The sequence below is a fragment of the Ptiloglossa arizonensis genome, chromosome 9 (genome assembly GCF_051014685.1).
Source record: "Ptiloglossa arizonensis isolate GNS036 chromosome 9, iyPtiAriz1_principal, whole genome shotgun sequence".
NCBI classification, from domain to species: domain Eukaryota; kingdom Metazoa; phylum Arthropoda; class Insecta; order Hymenoptera; family Colletidae; genus Ptiloglossa; species Ptiloglossa arizonensis.
The window spans coordinates 6810525-6830698 of record NC_135056.1 but is presented as its reverse complement, the minus strand read 5'-3'; the positions used below and the strand labels follow the sequence as shown (position 1 = coordinate 6830698).

Sequence of the window (20174 nt, the reverse complement as noted above, 5' to 3'; positions counted from 1 at the left end):
GGAGATGAATTTTAAATTTGAGGAATTGGAAACAAAAGCCTCGCTTGCCACATGTAATCATAATAAAAAAACATTTTCAGATGGCTTTCTTGTGTTTTATTATCAATTGTGTTACTACACCTATATTTTTATAAATGAATATTATATGAAACATTACTTCTACCTTATTATATTAGCACATTATATTAATGTGGCCTCAATACTTTTTGCAATTGCTATCAATTTTTGTTACACATATTCTTCATTTAAAACTATAAAATCTAATGAGAGTATGATAAAGAAACTTATATTTTTGTATTCTATAGAAATAACAAGCAAAATATGCTTACAATATAATAACTATATATGTAAACAATATAATGTTCAACATTATAACTTGAAATACTTCGTTTTTACGTAAACAAAAAATCGCCGCTTTAAGGGCTTGTGCACGCATTACCGATATATTAATATTTTATAAGTGACATTATTTTTTCGTTAATTATTATAACGAAGGCATACGAAAGAATGATGAACAAAATAAATTTTTTCACGAATACCGAACTTTGAAAGGTAAGTTCTTTTATTGTAAATTTCAGAAGCTTAGACAATTATATTTACAATAAAAATCCTACATTAAATCTAAAAAATTTCAACGTTTTACGAAGTGTTACATCTGTAGGCATAAAAACATATTTTAACTTTATATAATAAATGAAAAACATATATGTATGTATGTTAATAGAAGATATTATTTTCCTAAAAAGACTAAAATATTATATATGACTTTTCTTCATCATTAATATATAATAATAAAAACTATGTAGGTACATTAATTAATGTATATATAATTCAAAGAGAAAGAAAGTAAAAAAATCAAAAATACTAATTTTCGCACTTACTTTTTGAATTTAGGTCGATATATTATAAACTGAACAGATAAAATTAAACTATTTGTTTATTTATGTATACAGTTATTTATTTTAAATGATATTTATCGCGATTAACATTATTTTATTATTATTTATAGATACAAAAATTTTAATTTAGTTAAATACTTAAATAACTGTATATCTTCAGTAGTTTTCCGTTTGTTAGATTGAAATAAATATGTTTCTAAACAACCTTGCCATTATTATATAAATTTTGTACCGAATAATGAATTCAAATAATTCATATATTTTATAGTGCAATTAGTGTTGTCAAATTTAATCACATAGAAAGGTTAAAATTCAAACTAAAATATAGATACATCAGTGATTCTCAACTTGTGTATAACTCTTGTCGTTGGATACTGCAACGTAAGATTTTTTGAAACAATTTGAATATTTTTTAGTTATCAAAATTTAAACAATATGTAAAAGAATCTCCCGCCTTTACACATATATATGTAGTTTACCATCTATGGTTCATCGTAGGAAAATACGGCATGCAATATAGACGAACTGATCGTATATTACACTCCGTGCTCTGCATCAATAACGTAAAACAGAAACATAACATTGTAACCTGTGGTGAAATTTTGCATTAACAAACATTATAAAATGAAAATATATATATTGTTTTTCGCAATTATTAAATACTAGTGAACTTTAATTATTGTATACATCATTTTCGACATACAAATTGCTACAATCACTAAAAAAGTAATCGAAGTGTTGTATAAGAACTAAAGTTGTAAAATCGGGATATCCATTTTTCAAAGATACGTTCATTTCAAATAAAATTTTGTTCATCGTTGTTTACGATAATTTCGTACAAGTAAGTGGTGAGTTTACATACTATCAATTAATGTAATTGTACAAATACAACAAAAGACATTAAACTTTAATATTATTGACCAGTAAAATCAGTATTTAAAACATGCAATTGTGTTCTTATGTTTCACATTGCTTTCACATCTATACATAACTTATTTAAATAAAACATATATAATTAGTAATATACTTATTTTTTAAAAAATGCTTACGTAGGCACATGCATGTTTTTATGTATAGTGTCATAAAATCGGTATTGTGTTTGACTAAATTTCGGCATAATCTTATATTTATTTTATTTTTATTTAGTTTCATTTTTTATTTTTAAAACTAATAGTTTTTTTAACTTAATAAAATTAGTTTCATATGATAAACATTTTAACACTGTATGTTACAGGTTAAAAATGGTAGTGCTTAGCAATTTTCTTGCACCACAGGAAGGAATACGTCATGCAGAGAAAAATACCACTGTGTACATTAATGATAGAGAGGTGGGAAAAGGAACTCTGTATATTACAGAGAGGTAAAAACTGAAATGAAACAAATTTAGGTTTCATAGTACTACTTACATGTTTTAATGTAACGTTCACATTGGTAGCTTGCTTTCTTGGGTAAACAATGATACACAACAAGGATTTTCACTTGAATATCCTCATATATCTTTACATGCCATATCACGAGATGAACAAGTACATCCGAGGCAATGTTTATATATTATGGTTGATGCAAAAGTAGATCTACCAGGTATATTTATTCTTCTATGAACTTATGCATGCATTTCAAAATAGAGTAAAAGTTAAATATTATTCAGACACATGCAAGAATTAACTAATATTCTAGTTTTTACTTTTTGAGTAATTTTCATAGAAAATATTGTGGTTATAATTATTTACATTCTTTTCATACAATTGTTTGTCTAGATGTACCATTACCACCAAACTCTGAAACTGGTTCAGAAAATGAAGATGAATATGAGGATGCAGATACTCCCATCACAGAAATTCGATTTGCACCTGACAATACCAATAACTTGGATGCAATGTTTCAAGCAATGAATCAATGTCAAGCATTTCATCCTGATCCACAGGATAGTTTCTCAGATGGTAAATAAAATTAATATTATAATATACAAAAATTTGCCATATCAAAAACTGTATATGTATAAAGTATTTGTGTTTTCAAAGCTGAAGAAGATATTTATGAAGATGCAGAGGAAGATGATTTTGAAAATTATGAAGTTGGTGCCGGCGATGCTCCCTACATTTTACCAACAGGTAATATCTAAAATTTACAACCATTACTGTTAAAAAATTAAATTAATTTGATGGCTTCAGTATAAAATAGGATATCTAAAAAACCTTCCATATTAAAGAATGACTCTACATTAGATTAATACTTTTATCAGAGAACTTTAAAGAATGATACTGTAAGTCTATGTAAATGTTTATTGTGATTTTATATAGAACAAATAGGTACCAATCACAATGGCACAGAAGCAGACGAAGCTATGGATATAGAAGCAGGTCAATTTGAAGATGCAGAAGAGTATCCATAAAGTATGGTGACATCAAAATGCAGATCTGTATTTAGTATTAATTTATAATTACCAGTATCATATATTATGGTAGATATGTGATATTGTGGCAGACTGTATCACAGAGCTGTATCAAACTTTAAAACACCTAACATTTATTTATATTCATTTTGTACACGGTAATAATTTCTTAGGTAAAAATAAACAATTGCATATCAAACTCAACTCTTTGTTTGTACATATATTTGTATTTTTTCTTAAAAAATTATTAATTTCTTATATTGATTTGAAAAAAAGTAAGAAGTAATACAATAAAGTCTTCTAAAAACATCTATTTCAGAAACATAATTTTATGATGCAATTTTAAATATATTGTATTTCTTTATGTTCAACAAATACTGAATTAAATTATAAAAACACTTTGACATATGTCTAGATGTAAATTTTTGTTGCAAAACGTACATGATTGATGTTAATGATAATTTCATTAAACTGATCATTTAAATTTAAAATTAAATTATTTTATTCATACATAAAGGTTATGTAATTTATTGTATGGATAACAAGCAAGAACATAGTTATATTTAAATGTATCAATTGTATAAAAAAATCGTAACTTTGTTACTTCGCATTTTTTGTTCATTGAAATATACTGAAATACATATTGACATATATGACACATTTGTGCATTTTTAATATACTTACAGAACAATATTTTTACAATAAAAATCACATACAATTGAGAATCTGTACCAAGAACAGACATGTGAATTTTAAACTGAAAGTAAAAAAACAATAGTTCACTGTAAATCCTACACAGAAAATACCGACATTGTATAATTTGCATTTTTATGTTAAACCACTTATGATTTTATATGCCAAGTATACTACCAAGATCAATTAAATGAGTCTATCGAATTTTTTTTGGACCAAAAATAAGATCAGCATCTGGTGCACCTTTAGGATGATTATACTTTTGTCGTCGTTCTCTATTTAAATTTACTGTCACTGGTCTTGTACTTTGATTAATAGTTTCTTGATAATCTTCTTCCTCCTGTCTTTCTGTAATGTTCAATGTTAATCTTTTAACTCGTTCTTTTTCTTCTTTTTGTTCTTGTTCTCGATTTCGAAGGTTCATTGCTAACTCTGATGACACAGGAACTGCTAAGTTTTTGTACTGTTGTTTGTTACCTTTTCTTAACATAAGTACAAAGTCAACTGTACTATTATCAGTAGGTCTTTCTTGCAATTGTTCATATGTTTTCTTAGTACTTTTTACATGCAAAGGAACTGAAATATCTACTTGTTGTGGTTTTACTGAATCTCGCATTCTATCCTGTATATTGTCTGAAACCATTTTATCAAGAGCAGACAAAAAGTCATCATCTTCTGGGCAACTTACTCTTCTAGGACCAGCTGGTAATGCTGCATTTAACTCTGTAACATCCATAAGGACACCATCTGTACCGCCTTCTGAAAGACTTTGATCTCCTTGTGTATTTTCTTGAGTACCCATAGTGTCATCCCTTTCTGCATCAGCTGTCCATTCTTCTTCCGATTGTGCCTCAGAACAATCTTCAGATTCTTCAAAATGTAAATCAGCCACACCTTTCGCATCTCCACTACCATTTCCAGTTGTTACAGTTAATTCTTCATCTCCCTCTGCAATTATACCCATATCGGATTCTCCATCTGTACGATCAGCACCATCCTCTGCAATAGGATTTCCAAGAGTGGGATATAATGTATTTCGTAACTCCTCCACAGCACATTGAGCTTCTTTGTAACTTTGAAACAATTGCATTTTAGGTCTTAGCATCGTTAATGTGTCGCGATACATATAATCAATACCTACTGGAAAAGGATTTTCAGAAGTCCAAATAGGATCTGTGTACTTAAACCAATAATAATTTTGAAAGAATATTAGGAAATAATCAAGTTTTTTCTTGCTAGAACCACCACTGAAATATTGTCCACAGGTTTCTAACAATGTACAAACTAGTCGAATTCTAAACAAATGGTCAGGTGGATCGAGGACACTTGGTACAGAATGATCCATACTGACTCCAAAAGTAATCAGAAGGTACAGTGTTCGAAAAATATCTCCACTTTCGACCATGCGATAGTTATATAATTCTCCAAGATATTTAACCATAGCAATACGACGTTGATTAAATTTTGGTAAATTAATTTCCATACATAGTCTTATATCTTCTAACACACCATCAACTACATGAGGACCTATAGTTTCATAATGTGCAACAAGTCCTGCTAATAAACTTCCTACACATCGAATATTTAAATATTTAACATTGTATGCAGCAGTGAGACATTTAATTGCATAAGATGACACAATTTCATCTTCCCAATCCAACTTACGCATCCATTTAAGAACTTTATCGGTATTTGTTTTTGAAAGATCCTGATACAGCAATTTTCTTATAAATTCATGAATTGGAGGTCTATCCTTTCTAGAAACACCACCTGTAGATTCTGGTGGGTTTACAAAATAATATGCATTCTCAATTATTGTTACATAACGTGAATCCAAAGCTGTGACTGCCTTCTTACGCATCATCTGTTCTAAATATACTTTTGTTCTTTGGTGTGAATCTGGTGAACAAAATAAATATCTTCCACATGTTTCTAATAAATTGCAAGCCATTTCAATATGATGATGAGTGAAATCATGTAATAAAACTTTCAAGCAGTACAATGCTTCTATCTTTGAGTAAAGTTTAAATTTGACAAGTTCACCTATATATCTAACAACTTTTACTTTTGATTCAATGTTAATTTGATCCTTTTTGCGTACATGGTATTTAAAGTCATGTTTTAACATTAAACATAAATCGTTTCCAACATCAGGCATAACGGGGTAAAGAATAGCAGCCAAACGTGAATAAAATGGCAGTAGATCTAAACGAATTCTGGACACACCAAATAATGCTTTGACTAACTTTTTTTTATTATGTTTTGTGTTGAGATTCATTAAAAAGTGTACTGCTGCATTGTCAATCATTTCACGATTTACACAATTTGGTAAATGTGTTAGGAATGCATCCAAAAGTATTTTATTACTTATGTTTGAGACTTGAGGTTCATCTACTTCTGCTTCAGGTTCATCAACTTTTTCAGTTTCTTCTAATTCATCAAATGTTACTTCTTCGTCTAAGGCTTCTTCACTTATTGGGGTATCTTGTTTAGGTACTTCTTTTAAATACGATCCCGGAAGAAATACTATTAAATCTGGTAAAACTTCATAGAACCTTCTAGTTTCATCATCCCCCCACATATCCTCTAAGATACTGTTTTCCTCACCTTCGCTGATCATTTTTAATGTTTCTTCTGCTTCTGCTTTCATTTCACTATCAACAGGAAGTTCTGGCATAGGTTCATCTAAAGTATCAGAAAAACTTTGTACATTATTGAGCAAACGTTCGTAAGATACTTGAAGGCTCTCAAGTTTTTCTTTTCTCTCAGAACTTAGTTCACCTCTGGTTTGCAATATTTTTCGATTTTGTTTTTCAAAAGCTTGAAGATCCTTATGTTCCTTTAATAAGTGTTTGCACAATGAGTTATAATAATCTCGTAGCAATAATCTGACATTCTGTTGTTTATCAGGTGAAAGTAATTTGCTTTTAGGGATTGGTACATTCAATCTTTCTGATATTTCTCTTACCCTTTTGGGTACAAGACCTGCATAATCTTCACCACAGTGCTTGCAAAAACTTAAAATAATACTTGCATTGTTATGTTCTTCTTTGTCCATATTAATTAAAACTGTTAATGCAGAACCAAGTAAAGGCAATCCTTGCTTATGTATGAAAATTCCTGCATTAACCAACTCAGCATAAAATCTAAGGTCTACTCTAAGTTTGCTTGGATTTGCAATCTTATCCACAACTTTTAAAGATAAAATTCTTTGCCAATTTTCAAAAAAATGTGTTGAGAATTCTGCATATGTTTGATGCAAAAAACTACATACTTTAATAGCAGGTGCAACATCTGTCATTTTTAATTTAGCATCTACTAAAGCAGTAGCAACTTCACTTATATATTTTGTTAAATTTAAATGTGTCATATCTTTTAGAACTGTATCTAATTGTATACTACTAAAGTTTTTCAATTTTTTAACAAATGTTGTGTTTCTTTTCAGTGTTGAATCTAATTTACTAAAATATGTGTCTGGTGGTCTATTAGGATTTAAATTAGATGCACGAATCTCTTCTTTCATAGCAAGCCGTTGTTCTGTTTCTTTCACATATTCTGTCAAATATTGTTTGTCTTCTTTGGATACAGCATCCTGTTCAATAGCTGCTTCTGTGGCTTCTGGTGCTGCTTCCTCAACTTCCGACATGATTCAATTCTGTTGCATAAAATATATATACTTATACACAATATAATCTAAGATACATACTTATATGTATGTGTATATTAATTGAACTACATTTATATCTTTTCAATAACGTAAACAATATAGTAAAAAATTTAGTAAAGCCATTCTTTCTATGGTGAATGTTCTACATCATAAAATGTCAAAAATTGTACTTCTAAATTTATAGTTTCTTAACAATCGTGCTATTATTGAAATACAATATTTATATAATAACAATGTAAAATTGTGCTTTTGATGCAAGGTTTTTTTTTATTACGAAATATTGTGCATATTGTTTTCTAATATTCCATATATTTGAATTTAAATGACAAATAATAAAATTTATCTAAGAATTAAACTCTTGTTTGAAACAAGTTAAGGGCAAAAGTTGAACTATTTTTGTTATTTTGTACAATTTTTGTTATAAAATTCTTAGAATTGTTTACTTACGTCCTCAAAGAGTAAAGGAGGTTATGTTATGGCAGACGACAGCTAAACTTTCAGTAGCTGTGCGTGTTTTAAGAAACTATGTGAGTGAACTGAGATTAACGTTGCAGTAAAAGATGTCATATAATATACACGTGATAAAAGATAATGATACTTATCTATTTACGATACTGCATTTCATCGAGATTCGTTTGTATTTTGTTTTTGTATTCAAATTACAAAGTAAATTTAAAATGTATACAATATGATTTATTAAAAACAGTGTCAAATATTATTGAAAATATATTTGTAATTTCGAAACAATTATTTAATAAGTTTAGTTTCGAGAATGCAAAAAATGAAATTTATTTTTGTTTATTTGCATTATATGTATAATATTGAAATTAATAACGAAAATAAGTACTGTTTATTTACAAATAATTAGTTCATTTATCGTCTTGTACTAATTTGTGTACTAACTTTATTTCATATGTTGTTTGAAATACCAGTAATGCCGCCAAACTAGATACACGATTTAAAAGAACAAACTGACCAATTACACACTTGTATAGACTAGATTTACATATGTTTTTATAATACGTTACTAAAGTTTTAAAACAGTGTGTATGTGTAATATACTTTTTAGTTAACCTATTAATATATTATTTTAAAAATATATTCTTCTGTCAAAAAATGTGAAAACTAATATGTAACTACTTTTTAGCAATTAAATCATTAACAATACATGGAATAGCATTTCATTTTACGAGGGTTGGTGTTATACAATATGAAACACCGACCTTATAAAACATCAGTGGTCCTGAAGCGACATCTTCACTTAAGAATAGTGATTCTAGGAGTTATATTTAACTGTATTCGCCATTTTGTTGCGCCATCAATAAGTGTCAGATGCGCCCAAGTGATAAATTGAAAAAATGTTTTAATAGTGTTGTGTTGCTGTGTTCAATATGTCGCAATTTATACCAAGTGAGGAGCATTCGCGGACAGCATTAATTTTTTGTTTTCATTTGCAGAAAACTGCTGCTGAATCGTACCGGTTACTTCAAGGAACATTGTAAACATATTCCATCCCAAGATATGTGTGAACGATGGTTTCGGCGTTTCAAAAGTGGTGACTTCGATGTTGCAGACAAGGAACATGGAAAACCGTCAAAAAGATACGAAGATGTGGAATTGCAAGCTCTGTTGGACGAAGATGATTCACAAACACAAAAATAACTCGCAGAGCAATTGAACGTTAGTCAATAAGCTGTTTCTAATCGCCTACGAGAGATGGGAAAGATTTAGAAGACCGGCAGGTGGGTGCCACATGAGTTGAACGATAGGCAGATAGAGAGGCGCAAAAGCATATGTGAAATTTTGCTCGCTATTTTTATTATTCTTCTGAAAATAACATGTTATTTTGGAAAAACAATCCATATTCCATACTTGTACACCTAGTATTTGTGTAATATTTGTTGTCATACTTAGAGTTAATTCTTGTTGCTTATAGTCTTATAATTTTATTCCATTCTGATGTGATAACAAATGTGACACCAAAATGAAAAAGGGGGTCACAAACTATCCATCCGTAACACAAAAAAGCATTGCTTCTAACATCTATTTACACTTCTTTAAATTATCTTTTCCCAATTATCAGTTAAATATGTTTATGTTAAGTATAATGTATATAATTATGCCGATTATGATAATAAATTGTATAAAGTATATGAAAAGAACAAATTTTTTATATAACAAATACAGAAAAAGTGGGATAAGAAATAACAGTTTAAATGCAAAATAATTGGATTTTATTTTGAGTATAGTATGAATGGATGTTTAAATTTTACAATTTTTGTGTATGCATACTTTGTGTAATGAGAAATATTGGTAATTGTATTAAAATTCTTCATGTTTTCTAATCGCATTAAGAGTTTGTATATAAAACTATGGACTATTTATTTATACCTGATTTCATAAATTATTATAACTTTAACAAAATAAGAATTTAGATGTACAATGTTACTTTAAGGCACGTAAAATACTATATATTACTCATTTTCCATATATAGTAGTACCAATACAAATGCAACAGACAAATGGTACAATTCTATACATAATTTTTCAATGATAACGTACACAGATAAAAACTTTTTTCTTTCTTTGTCTTTTTTCTACTTTTTAAACGAAGTCGGTAACGTATTTATACTTCCGGATGTTTCCGGTTCATCTGCAAATGGTATCTTAAAATACGCGGTACAACCCGAAAAAAGAGGAAGTGATTTCTTTGTGACAAATAAACCGAAAATATGGAATGAAATGTTTCCGTACCAAGCTTCATTTTCGAAATAATCGATCTTGTAAATTCGCTGGGTATGCGCGCATATGCTTGATCATCAAATTTGTTACCAAAGTTCGTAAAGTTTCAGGTTAGCTAAGGAAACCTAAAATAATATTTCATTATCTTTATTTAGACAAATTAATGACACGTGAACTTTGGTCAACATAATTTAAATATTTAGCTTTTCAAGCATTTAGACGATTCCTTCTTTTAATTATCCAATATTTTCAATATTTACGTTGAAAAAATAGCTTTTCGGTTATAAATTACAAGTTTTATATATATTATTTACACACTTGACGAGCATTTGTAACGCGATCCATTGAATCCAATTTTAACTAAATACAAGGGCTTGTACAAATAAATATTGCTCTGCATTTTCAATTTATCTTTGAAAAAAATATTATTCGATGTTCGGTTGCACCACGAAATATGGGACATTGTACTTCATACCTAAACAAATTACCGTTTTATTGATTTAATTGATAATAACGTATAATGGAAACGGTAAGTAAAGAAACAATTGCTCGATTTGGAAAGGGTTAAGTTCGTCAAGTTTTTTACAATAGAAGAAATAGTAGCGATGATACGGACGTATTTATCTTCCCTTCTCAACATTTTCGACACATAAATGAGATTACGAGTATAATGTTTTTTCTATCCACTCCTCCATCGTAAACGTTGCCGTATTAGTTACATCCGGATCTCGTTCTCTGAAAATGTCTAGAAAAATAATGTACGTTATTTTGGATGATAAGATACCGATACTCGGTTTGTTAATCGTTCGTTCGCTTACCTAACATTGTTTTGAGTCGCACTGCGCACATTATGTAATCGTCGAACGTGATCATACCGTCTTTCGTTCCGTAACGATGGACCAAGATGTTTAAAATATGATTATTTAACCGATAACCCGCGCTGTTTAACGCTTGCCGCAGTTCGAATGCGCTCAAATATCCCGACTCGTCTTTGTCGTATAATTTGAAAACCGCCTAAAAATTAAATAGCATTTATAGAAATAATTTTCAACAATTTCAAAATACACAGTAATTCTTGCTTTCGAGTGACAATTTTCGTATCAGATTTAAGTAACGAAATTCGCCCCCAGTGTTTGTTTATTTTTAAACGTTACTAATAGATCGATGAGGTTTTCTCAATAAAAATGAATCTAAATAAGTACTTGTTAATCGAGCATAAAACAAACAAGGTCGTGTTTAGAGTCATTTTCATCGGGAGAATTTCGCCAATCCATTGATAATATTTTCGTAACGATTTTTTCTTTTTTAATTTATCTCGTTTACGGATACCCTGCTCACTATTTTCGTCAGATGTTTCATGCGTATGTAACTGAGCCTCGATTCGAGATAAAAATCATTACCTACCCCGGTTTCAAGCGCGATATTGTTTTTTCACACGAAAGCGAAAATTATTGTAACTTTTAAAATTCGTAGGTGTCTACACACTTATTTCATAGATTTAACGTACCCTCCATTTTCTTATATCGTTCCACAAAGTTCTGAATTCTTCGAATCCAAGTTTCCCGGAGTGATCCACGTCCAGCATCGCGACCATGCTACGGCATACATCCTTACTGAATCCTTTATCGTGGGTTTCTGAAATTAAAAAAATACTTCCAACTGTAATATCTGGTCACAGTTATTTGTAACTGCTTTACGATGAACGTTCGACCGAAAGTATAAACTTCTGAAATAGTAAAAAGCAAAATCATTATAAACTGCAACCGATTACGACAACACCACATATACGAACAAATTACAAATAGATAGCAATAGGCTATACCAACGAGAGTACAGTTAGCTGCATTAACAGGTCTTTTTGTTGCATACTGCATTTGAAATTTAATCAACTGTTTTTAAGCGATCTCGTTAATGGTTTCTATTTTTATCATGGCAAGGGTGCATGCAAAAGATGCGTTCATTCACAGAATCGATACTATATTTAATCATCTAACGTACATAATTGTTTTTTAAAACAATTAGTCACGATTGAATTTTTTGTTTTGCGCGTCGAATCTAATAAGTGCAAATTTTGTTGAGAGTAATAATTTGTTTTTTTTTTGTTTTTTTTTTTCTTTTTTGGGCGTGTTTTACGAAACTTTACTGTAGAGAGAAAAAGAATCAAGTGGTTGGATTAGAGTTAGATTTTTTTATCTACCGGTGTTATGAGCTAGCAGAGTCGTTGACAGATTTTTTCTCCCTAAGGCATTTGAAATTGTTTTTGAAAATCGAATTCGTAAACTCGTTCCAACTGCTAAATCTGAGCAGTATGTCCATTGTCCATTGCTAATCATTTAAGACAATAATAATTAAAATAACGGAAATGATTAAAGTTTATAAAGAGAATTTTGAAATTTAGTATGAACAAAAATGGAGCTCCATTCGAAACAATATTATCGTAAATTTTCAATTTGTTTTTATGCGAAGGATTACTTCTTACCCAGTCCCCCCCCCCCCCCCCGCTGTTTCTAATTTCGAAGACGATCACGTGTGAATAAATATATAATATCGTATAAATATGATGTATTGTAGGAAGAAAGAAAGATCGAATCAGACTTAAAAATAACACGTTACTATCAGTTAGGGGCACGTGATCAGCATCGAGTAATTTTCATGTACTAGTAAATTTTTCGAAGACTGACTAAAACGTTTCATACAATACAATTTTAATAATTCCTAACGGGAGTAATATTTCGTTCGTTGAACAGTATATTTGGTATATAATCTTCATTACAAAAGTTCATTTAAGTTAAACAGAGTTATGAGTACTTCTTTCTGGAAAGAAGAATCGAAGAAAAACAAACTTTATTTAATACGTGAATACATACGCAGATACAAAGAAGACATGAATGCGAGCATAACTGCGTAACTTGAGAGCCCGTAACTCGAGAACTTTACTGTACTTTAGAGATGAGCTCACAGCTCGAAACCAACAAAACAAGTTCATATAAACGCATGTCCGATATGACCTTTCTTCCAAATTACAGCTTATTTTACAATTAATCGCAAAAGTATTCGTCTACTCCGTACACATAACATATTTTACGTATTTATTCTATTTTTTATGTTAGTGACAAGAAATTGTACACAATGTATTTACAAAATTTTTTTATACATGAAAGTAACAAAAAGGCGCATGTAAAAGTGTTTATTTTTTGTATAAAGTTAATTGAAAATAAATTAATATTTTGTTGTATATCTGTTTGATCTTATTACGAGATCATATCAATTTTAGTCTATTATGAATTGAACTAATTTTTTTTTAATGAAATTTACGCTTATCTAGTTCCATTAATTTATCACAAGTTTTAAATAAATTATGTATACCATACTTAATTGAAAGTATCCTAATTCGAATTATTAATTAAGGTTTGCATTAATATGAATCAAAATTGATAATTCTAACTTTGAACCTGATTAAGTACATGAAATATGTTACACGTATGGGGTAGGCGAATACTTTTTTGAGTGACTGTATATTTTAACAAGTATTTTTACAGGTAGGGATCGCATAGTCGGATGATAGTTTGTTCTCTATATTTTACTAAGATTTGTTCAAAGTCATTTCAAATGTTTCCTTAGAAGTTAATCAAATACAGTATTACTTCTCTAACATGTCGCGATTAGGGTCAGCTCCTGTTCAGTTACCGAGGGACTAACTGAACCAATTAGCGAGGTAATATAATAATTGACAAAATGCAGAAACAACTGTGACTTAGAAAAAAGGTCATATAGGACGTATATTTGTATCAATTTTTCTGTTCTTTTTAAGTTTTGAATTCATTGCTGCAGTAGTTGCTACATATTAATAAATACCCAGTATAACTCTTGAACTTAATGGTCATTCAGAATTGGGTTTTTTATTTCGTACTAGTGTAATATTATTGAAATAAAAATAAGTTGTCCAAAGAGCAATCGCTTGAAGACACTCGTTTGGCTTCATAATACCGGCTAATTATGCTATACCAATTGAGCTATTCCAGACTCTAAACAGATTCTTTTTCCCTAACCACAATATTCGAAAATAGCTAACGTTCACGGTGATTTAGCTTGCATATACATACAACGGGGTGACCTGGTGTAGTATGAAGTATATAGTAGGTGATGTCTTACCTACGGACTTATTGTACTGTTCATTATTACAAACAATGCCGCACAGCAGTGAGATGAGTGTGTCGATAAACGAACCATTTCCTTGCACGGTTTCAGGGGCAAGAACCTCACTACGACGCGCCGACTGTGGTAGTTCTACCCGTAACATACAGCTACATGTTAACATTAAATTTTACATATGTACATTCGGGTTATACGAATCGATATATACATTTGATAACGAAGATTTAATTTGAGGTATTTTTCGGAATATTCTCATCGAGTAGAAATATTAAATATACAATCGGATTGAAGCTTGCTGTACAGAATGTAAATAAGTTACGAGTGCCAACTTTAGAGACTTGATAAAAGTCATAAAAAGAAATAAACAGATCTTAATCAACGCATGTCCGTAAGACAATAAATTAAATGTTGACCTCTTGAATTTGCGAGTCACCGGCCCTCTTCGTACAGAATGTATAAAAATTATTTGTCGTGATATTCACAATTGAAATTATGCATCTAATTCGAGGTCTGATATTCATTGAGAAAATTTATAAAAGTCTGCATTCAAACGAACAGCCATCATTTTTAACATTTGTTGCAAAAACTATGTGTAGTCGTACAAATATCCTTTGACTTATGAATTAAAAAGTTGAAATTCTTAAAATTATTGGTTCGTGAGGATACGTTTATTAAGACTCTTTTGGTTTGTCTAATGAATTCTATCAACTTCTAATGTTTGCACCTGTAATGTATTTATTGTCCTCTGTACATTACCCTGTAGAATTTTAACGAGATTTTAACATCTCACAATTGCTTTGGTTTCCTGAAATTGAAATTGTAATAATTGTTAATTTAAAAGTATTTTCATTTGGCAACTGATCATTATTTCTGACTAATTACAATTTAATGCACATTAAATATACAAATCTATGTTCATAGAAATTATGTTAATAACTTGTGTTAATTGAATAATAGACAAAAATTAAGATACACGATATTCCGATGAAAATTTCTGCTTCGTGTGGAAACCCAAATGTATTTATGTATAGTATGTATGAAGTAACATAAAGAGAAAGAAAGAGACGATTATACACAATAACGAGAATGCAGATTGCAATGCATTAGCATTCAAATGATAACCGATAATTCACGACGGCAACAAAGTATTCGAAATGGTGCATTAACAAACTTCTAAAATCAAAATGCACAGAGCTATTTACGCGTGTTCCATCAAATATTCTAAATGAGTGATTAATGATAAAGAAGCGTAAGTACGTAAATTATACTACTGTCAATAACCATAAACAATATTAAGTTAAAAAGCATGAAAATTATAGAAGCTTTTAATAGTAAGCAAACAACAGAAACAATGTAACATAAACGGAAAAATTGCGTTACGTACATCAAATACAACTTATAACTAAAAAACACCTTTTTATTGTAAATGTGCATGTGTAAAAGCTATATCGCGAATGGTGTAGTACAAAATACTACTTTACTTGTAACATATTAATCACAATTGTGTATGATATGTCAATTTTTGCTAAATAATTACAGTGAAAGTAAAATAAACGAAAAACATCTCTAAAAATCTTATTCATTGCTTATGTATTGTTTAAACAAAATTAAGTATTTTTAAGATAGAAACAGACACCTAAGAATGCGGTTAATACGAAAAACTGGATGTAAATAATACCTTTTTTCATTGCAAAATCTAAGATTTCTTTCAGTTCCATCCAGTCCACTTCCATGTCATCACCAGCGAGCTTTCTGAAGAAATCTCGAACTTTGTCTTCATTTCGTTCCGGCTCGGGTTCTTCTCGAACCTTGAAGGGAAGGCAAATATTCAAATTTGGGTAAGGTAAAATAAATAATTTATGTTGTAATAAGAAATTGTCAAATGTGTACAATGTGTTCGTTCATTTACAAACTCAATTTTATCTTTTATTAATTAAACTATTTAAGAAACGATTTGTACGTAACATGCGGATTACGTACCTTATCTCCATCTCCGTTATAATTATTAGGGTGAATCACCTAGAAGTCAAGCAACATAAACATGCGAATTGTTATGAATAATTAAAACGAATCCATTAGTCATCGATTAGTTCCATACTGTTCATTGCGAGATAATTACTTGTATTTGAAGCAAGTGCACAATAAAGCTATACACATATCTACCTGTAAATGCATATTGTAAATTGGATTCAATGTTTTTAGTTTACAGTTTGCATTATTACGCGTTAATGCTGTGAATTAATCAAATTAATTACCGTGCTGACTAGGCGTTTGTAAAATATATTAACATTATGTGAGAAACGTGTTTTGTGTTTTAGTAAACCATCTAGTGTGTGTATGTATATATCAATAGATTCCTTACCCTATCATCAACTTCTCCGACACCCACTTCTTCATCGTTCTCCCTAAAATATAATTTCAATATAAATTCCAGGTTTTCATCTAGTTTAACTTTATCAAATCAAAGTTTACTTACTCCATGTTGTTCTTATTTTCAGAGAAGATTCGGAGTAGAAATTCACCTTCCTCGTTAGGATCGAATGTACTCGGAACTATACAATATACACCAGGTGGCAATTTGAAACGGCACGTAACTTCTCGTAAATTTATAAATGCCGGTGACCTTGCGACTGATGCATTGTACTTGAAGAAATTGATATCTAACGGTTTGGGAAGCCGTCCAGGGTCCTCCAACTATAAAAAATATTGCAATGTGCCTCTAAAAAACTACTTTCTCTTCGGTCTATATTTTCACTTCCCAAAAGTAATAAGAAATGGATAGCAGTGAAACTCAATCTCATTATTTCACACTGTACAAGTTTAACAATGTTTACGAAATACATCAAAAACATGTTTTAAACATAAAAATAATGGTTTTAAAATTTGAAAAGAATTCTTGACCTTATAACGAAGCTCTGAAAGGTTTAGTCGATGTACAATAAAGTCTCACTAAATAAGAAATAGAAGAAAAATTGAATTTGATCAAAATTATACGTCGACGCTCGTAAGAAATTAAAAAAGTATCAATATTAGAATAATTTGACTTTGTCAAATTCAATTGACGAAGAAAAGTGGGTTTTGTACAATAATTTTAATCGCAAAAAACAATGAATGTCACAAAGTGAACAGCTTGTACCTTATGAAAGACCATAACTGTGAAAAAAATGTTACTGTGCTTTCAGGCAGTCGAGAGATGATTCGTTCTGAAATTTACAGCAAAATCAGATCATCGTAACTGAGATCTGTAGACAACAATTTGATAGATTACTTGCGGTTTTTCTACAAAAGTAATTATAATTGAATTATGAATCGACTACATATAGTCAAAACGATACTGACAAAAATTAAATAGTGCAACTGATTTACCGTATTCATTTAAAGTGGTATCAACAGATTGCTATCTGATCACTCAAACACTTTTTCAGCGATAAAACCGTTACCGATTAGACACAATGTTCCATACGTCGTCGATTAAAAATAATTGTAAGTTTTATATTTGCACATACATTCACCACCTTCCATCACGACATTGCTTACAGAATGACTCGATGTCTCTAGAAACCAAATTTCATTTTACGTGTATTATAAATACATACATGGTATATTGCGAATCCAATAGTTAGACAATCTGCACCCATTCTTCTCTGTGCTCGCCTATTCTTTTGCATCAACGCAACGATTACTGTACACTTATCGTCGTCGTCGTCCGGATACTCCAACGTAATACGATATTGAGGATTATGCCAGAATGTTTCTGAAAAAGCGTTAAAAATGATACTGATCTGTATCTCGTAGGAAGAAACAGCAAGAAGTATTAAACCTGAGAAAACATTTACCTAAAAAGTTCCTACAACCACCAGCTGTAACACCTCGCACCCATTCGCCTTCGAAGACGCTCATCTCCCACCTCTTTTTACCAGCGTTTAAATCGTCCTCGGTCAACGAGTCTGGATTTAAATTGCATATTTCTAGTTGGGTGAAGTAACGAGTGAAATCTTGGAACGACATCCAAAATTCACCGTCCATGTCGAAGGTCAAGCCTAGCTCTTCCTTCTCGTGATCGGGAATGAATCTCCACTCCGGTGATCTATCGTGCGAAATATTTCATTCGTAAGGTGTACCATGGAAAAATAACATTACAACGTACTGTCCGTAAATTTGTGCTTCACGTTACACGGATTTCGACTTACTGATCGCTCCACGGACCATTCCATTCCGCTTCGTTTCCCCAAGGGTTTCTAAGCCTAAGCAAGGGTATCCTACCAAACTGATTTGGCGTTTGAATCTCCACGTACTTGACGCGCGTAATACTATAAGCGTGGCCTCTGATCAGTCCTTGAGGCGTCTCTGCTTCCAATACGTTTGGGTCGGGCTGAAATAATAATAAGTTTTATTTCTCCGTGGATTCGACGAGTAGGACGATAGACGGACATCGATGAATTTACCTCTATCGAACAACCCATCAACGAGTTCCTTTCAAAGGCTTTTAGCAAAATACTGAACAGATTCGGGGGGGTTTGGTCCATCTGGTACATTTCCGTTACACCACCCGTGAAGTCTTCCATGGCTTCGCAAGTAGTTCCACCTTTCAGCGCCTCATAGGAGCCGTGAAGTTTTGCATAGGCCTTCTCTAGGAGAGCACTCCAAAACTCGTTGTTCAACGCTGAACGCAAGTATATTAATTCGCCGTGATAAGTCGGTAATCTATCGTCGATCACTACATCCACCCATCTACCATACTGCCAGAATCTGTTTCACAGCAACAAAGAATAAATAGTTTACATTTATGACAAGAATGGAGTATCTGAGAAGGAATGGGTGTAGAAAGGATTGGATGAGATGAGGAATAGTGGAAAGGGTGTAGTTTAGATTTTAGAGGACAGGAATAAGCAGTGTAGGGGCAAGAAAAAGTATTAAAATTGAAGATGGCACTACATTCACCCATCTATCATACTGCCAGAACCTGTTCTATGGGAGCGGAAAGAGTCTCATGCGTTGTTATGGGAACGTGTGCGAAAAGGAATGTTATCGGTTTTTGGTATGGTTACAAGAGCAAGATGTGAATTCAATAAAGAATACAATAGCTATTGGTTAGAAGAGGAGGATAAAGTTTGTGTACTATGCAAAAGAGACTAGGTAGGTCTAAAACATTGGATAAAAGAATGCGTGGAAACGAAGAGGAAAAGTATGTCAGATGAGGAAATATAGAGTATGAAAAGTGTAGAAAAAATAATAGATTGGTTAAGAAAATTAGTTAAAAACAAGAAGATTAAAAACGATGTTTTTAATTTTATCGTAACTTAGTTATTAATTACATCGTAATTTATAACAAGATATAGATACTCTTAAGTAATGTAGAAAAGAGAAAGAGAGGATGCCTAAAGATAATAAACTAAAACAAATTCGCAAAATGATGTTGCATACGAAAATAAATAAATGCAGTAATTACAGAGAAACAGAGGATGGATAGAGATAATAAACTAAAACAAATGGCAAAATGAGATTGCATACGAAAATTAAATTAAATGCAGTAATTATTTGTTTCGAATGCAAAAGTCTGAAAAGAATGAAAAATATATTTCAGTCAACCGTGCAAAATTGCCAAAATGCAAATCCATAGATTGTA

At 30.9% G+C, this 20174-nt stretch overlaps 3 protein-coding genes across 17 annotated transcripts in view; 1 reads left to right on the top strand and 2 right to left on the bottom strand.

Annotated features, from left to right (window-relative positions):
• The first annotated feature begins 1265 nt into the window (after positions 1–1265).
• Positions 1266–3495, top strand: Icln (chloride nucleotide-sensitive channel icln). 3 transcript variants are annotated; one of them, XM_076320427.1, is made up of 6 exons: positions 1266–1280; positions 2134–2259; positions 2335–2480; positions 2657–2839; positions 2921–3010; positions 3200–3495. In XM_076320427.1, the coding sequence occupies exons 2-6, from the start codon at positions 2141–2143 to the stop codon at positions 3289–3291; spliced, it is 630 nt and encodes a 209-aa protein (XP_076176542.1). In that variant the 5' UTR covers positions 1266–1280; positions 2134–2140; the 3' UTR covers positions 3292–3495. The 3 variants fall into 3 exon arrangements, with proteins under 3 accessions (XP_076176542.1, XP_076176539.1, XP_076176541.1); XM_076320424.1 differs by lacking the exon at positions 1266–1280 and adding an exon at positions 1375–1747; XM_076320426.1 differs by lacking the exon at positions 1266–1280 and adding an exon at positions 1378–1740.
• Positions 3496–3809: 314 nt separating this feature from the next.
• On the bottom strand, positions 3810–8904 carry Upf2 (UPF2 regulator of nonsense mediated mRNA decay). Of its 3 annotated transcripts, none has more exons than XM_076320412.1 (2): positions 8875–8904; positions 3810–7639 (listed from the first exon to the last, which is right to left on the bottom strand). In XM_076320412.1, the coding sequence occupies exon 2, from the start codon at positions 7628–7630 to the stop codon at positions 4181–4183; it is 3450 nt and encodes a 1149-aa protein (XP_076176527.1). In that variant the 5' UTR covers positions 7631–7639; positions 8875–8904; the 3' UTR covers positions 3810–4180. The 3 variants fall into 3 exon arrangements, with proteins under 3 accessions (XP_076176527.1, XP_076176526.1, XP_076176523.1); XM_076320411.1 differs by lacking the exon at positions 8875–8904 and adding an exon at positions 8555–8584; XM_076320408.1 differs by lacking the exon at positions 8875–8904 and adding an exon at positions 8099–8305.
• Positions 8905–10524: 1620 nt separating this feature from the next.
• Positions 10525–20174, bottom strand: part of Calpa (calpain A) — a 29141-nt gene continuing 19491 nt past the window's right edge. For 6 of the 11 annotated variants that reach the window (XM_076320413.1, XM_076320418.1, XM_076320419.1 and 3 more), the window contains 12 exons: positions 18994–19297; positions 18739–18920; positions 18385–18635; positions 18145–18302; positions 17025–17242; positions 16911–16953; positions 16529–16567; positions 16227–16356; positions 14546–14680; positions 11901–12028; positions 11212–11407; positions 10525–11138 (listed from right to left, as the gene is read on the bottom strand). In XM_076320413.1, the coding sequence (XP_076176528.1) occupies positions 11053–11138; positions 11212–11407; positions 11901–12028; positions 14546–14680; positions 16227–16356; positions 16529–16567; positions 16911–16953; positions 17025–17242; positions 18145–18302; positions 18385–18635; positions 18739–18920; positions 18994–19297 (1870 nt within the window). In that variant the 3' untranslated portion in view covers positions 10525–11052. The remainder of the gene's footprint in view (positions 11139–11211; positions 11408–11900; positions 12029–14545; positions 14681–16226; positions 16357–16528; positions 16568–16910; positions 16954–17024; positions 17243–18144; positions 18303–18384; positions 18636–18738; positions 18921–18993; positions 19298–20174) is intronic. The other 5 variants (XM_076320414.1, XM_076320421.1, XM_076320422.1 and 2 more) reach the window with 3 other exon arrangements.